The following is a 2,151-nucleotide window of genomic DNA, read 5'->3' on the forward strand; positions in this document are numbered from 1 at the left end:
ACGGCTCAGGAACTTCTTTGTCGCCGCCCCCCTCCCCCACACACCGTCGCATGCTGCGGGAAAGGAGAACAAAGACTTTGTTGTGAAAAGATGGCTTCGATTTGGCAAGAGATGCTTTTGACTCTTTTGTCTCTTCTCGCGTCTGTCATCGTTGTGCTTCTCATCGTAGTTGTAGGTAAGACTTATTTTTGTTCACAATCATATACGGATAACGAAAGCTTATTACTGTTAAATAATTTTAAAAGACTAAGACATAAAACGTTAACGTGAAATATATAAAATTACTTGTACAATAATTTGTTTCATGTAACGTTACGTGTACTGTTTGTACGTACAGATCATGTATGGTTTTTATATGCATCACCATGTGCAATGCAAATGCAAAATTGTTTATTAGAACTGATGTAAATTATACACCCAGTGCTTCTACTCCATGATTAATGTAATTTTAATGTACTGACAGCCATAGGTGTTGTTCCCTGTATTCAAACGTCCTGTGTAAAAATCTAAGTACAATGTCTCCTTCTTGTTTGTTCCAGGATGGTTCCTGGTCTGGAAGCTGTTTCTGTCCAGGTTCAAGTTTGTACAAGAACTTCTCAACGGCAGTGCCAAGGAGAAGGCAGAGACAAAGGACGAGCAGCCGAGGCAGTCTGGATACCGACTCCGCTCCAGAACCAGAGCCATGAGGGAACAACAGCCTTCTTCATAAGGACATGATGATGTATTCTTTGTACATACATAACATATACATGCATCAGTGTTCTCAACAGAATGTTTTTACAGTGTAGGGGTCAGGTACAGAAGGACAACTTTCTGTGGTGCAAGCTGTGCAACGAGTCCAAAAAACATGACCATAGCAGGAGGTCTTGATAATTGTTCTATATAAGATTACGTCAGATAGAATTATGTCAAGCAAGCTACTTTGGGCACTCTATTTGGACAGACTGTAAATCATGTACATGTATGCAAGAGTATGCAAGAGCACATTATTTGGCACCCTCTCTTTGGTAAACACATAAGAAAACATACTGCAAATACTTTGTATGTTGTTTATTTGTACTCATCAGTGCTACATAAATGCCCAGTATGGAGATGTTTCTTAAACGCCTTTTGTATGTCCAGTTCTCAGTAAATTTTGGACAATGTTGTTGGAACATTCAAAACTTCTTCACTAGAAAGATGTTGCTTGTGTACTTGTAAAGCCAGTATTTTATTTCGCTAAAAGTGCAAATTTTTTTGCTATAATATCTTTTAGCCTTAACCTCATTTATATGTCAATTTGTTAACAAATACCTGTGCAACTATAGGTCCAGTTATACGTGTAGTCACTGACCAAAATTAGTGGATGCTACTTGAAACTTCTGACATTTTTTTAAAAATCTATCCAGTTGCTTGAGTAACTGTTTCCTTGTGCATATCTTATACTGTTGTGTAGTATCTACTATTAAAAGCTCAAAGGAATTTTGTACATTTACACTGTTACCTGCCTGACTATTCAATCAGTGGTATGGTCAGCTGAATGAATACAGGGACTCATTTATTCATGTTCCAAAAAGGGAACTTCAAAGATGTACAGAGAAAGGATTTTGTAAATGTATTCTTGAAGTAAATGTGTTTTGGCAGCTGTTGAAAACTCATCAAAATGCAGTACATATTAACAATCTACACTTGCGTATAATTCCCATCGTAGTAGATCTCTGTCGATTTTTTTCAATGTTTTACCACAGTTCACAGTGAAACAATGTAATATTATGTGACTTATTTATAGGAAGTGTTGCACATAAATGTATGTACTTTTAGTTTACAAATTCATTTATTGATGTTGGTGGTGGTTTTTGATACTGTTTAATGCAAAATATGTACATCCTAGAGAATTATTTTGTGTGACAATAAACAAGGGGCTGGCCCTTCTTTGTGCATACATGTATGTTTTTTTTTAATGCAGGTCTGTTGGGTTGGTTGGCTAGTTGGCTGGGTGACTGTTTGGCTGGCTCGTTGGCCGGTTGGTTGGTTAGTTGGTTGGCTAGGTGGCTGGTTGGATGGCTGACTGGCTGGCTGGGTTTGTTGGGTGGGTTTGTGGTTGGTTGGCTGGTTTGGTTGGTTGGTTGGCTGGCTGGTTGGTTGGTTGGCTGGCTGGGTTAGGTGGGTGGG

At 38.6% G+C, this 2,151-nt stretch overlaps 1 protein-coding gene across 1 annotated transcript; it reads left to right on the plus strand.

Moving 5' to 3' along the window:
* Positions 1–1,921, plus strand: LOC109482065 (small integral membrane protein 13-like). Its single transcript, XM_019784726.1, has 2 exons — positions 1–175; positions 540–1,921. Exons 1-2 carry the CDS (start codon positions 91–93, stop codon positions 707–709), a joined length of 255 nt encoding a protein of 84 aa, XP_019640285.1. The 5' UTR covers positions 1–90; the 3' UTR covers positions 710–1,921.
* Positions 1,922–2,151: the final 230 nt, after the last annotated feature.

This window comes from Branchiostoma belcheri, unplaced genomic scaffold (genome assembly GCF_001625305.1).
Source record: "Branchiostoma belcheri isolate BF01 breed outbred unplaced genomic scaffold, Haploidv18h27 scaffold59, whole genome shotgun sequence".
Lineage (NCBI taxonomy): Eukaryota > Metazoa > Chordata > Leptocardii > Amphioxiformes > Branchiostomatidae > Branchiostoma > Branchiostoma belcheri.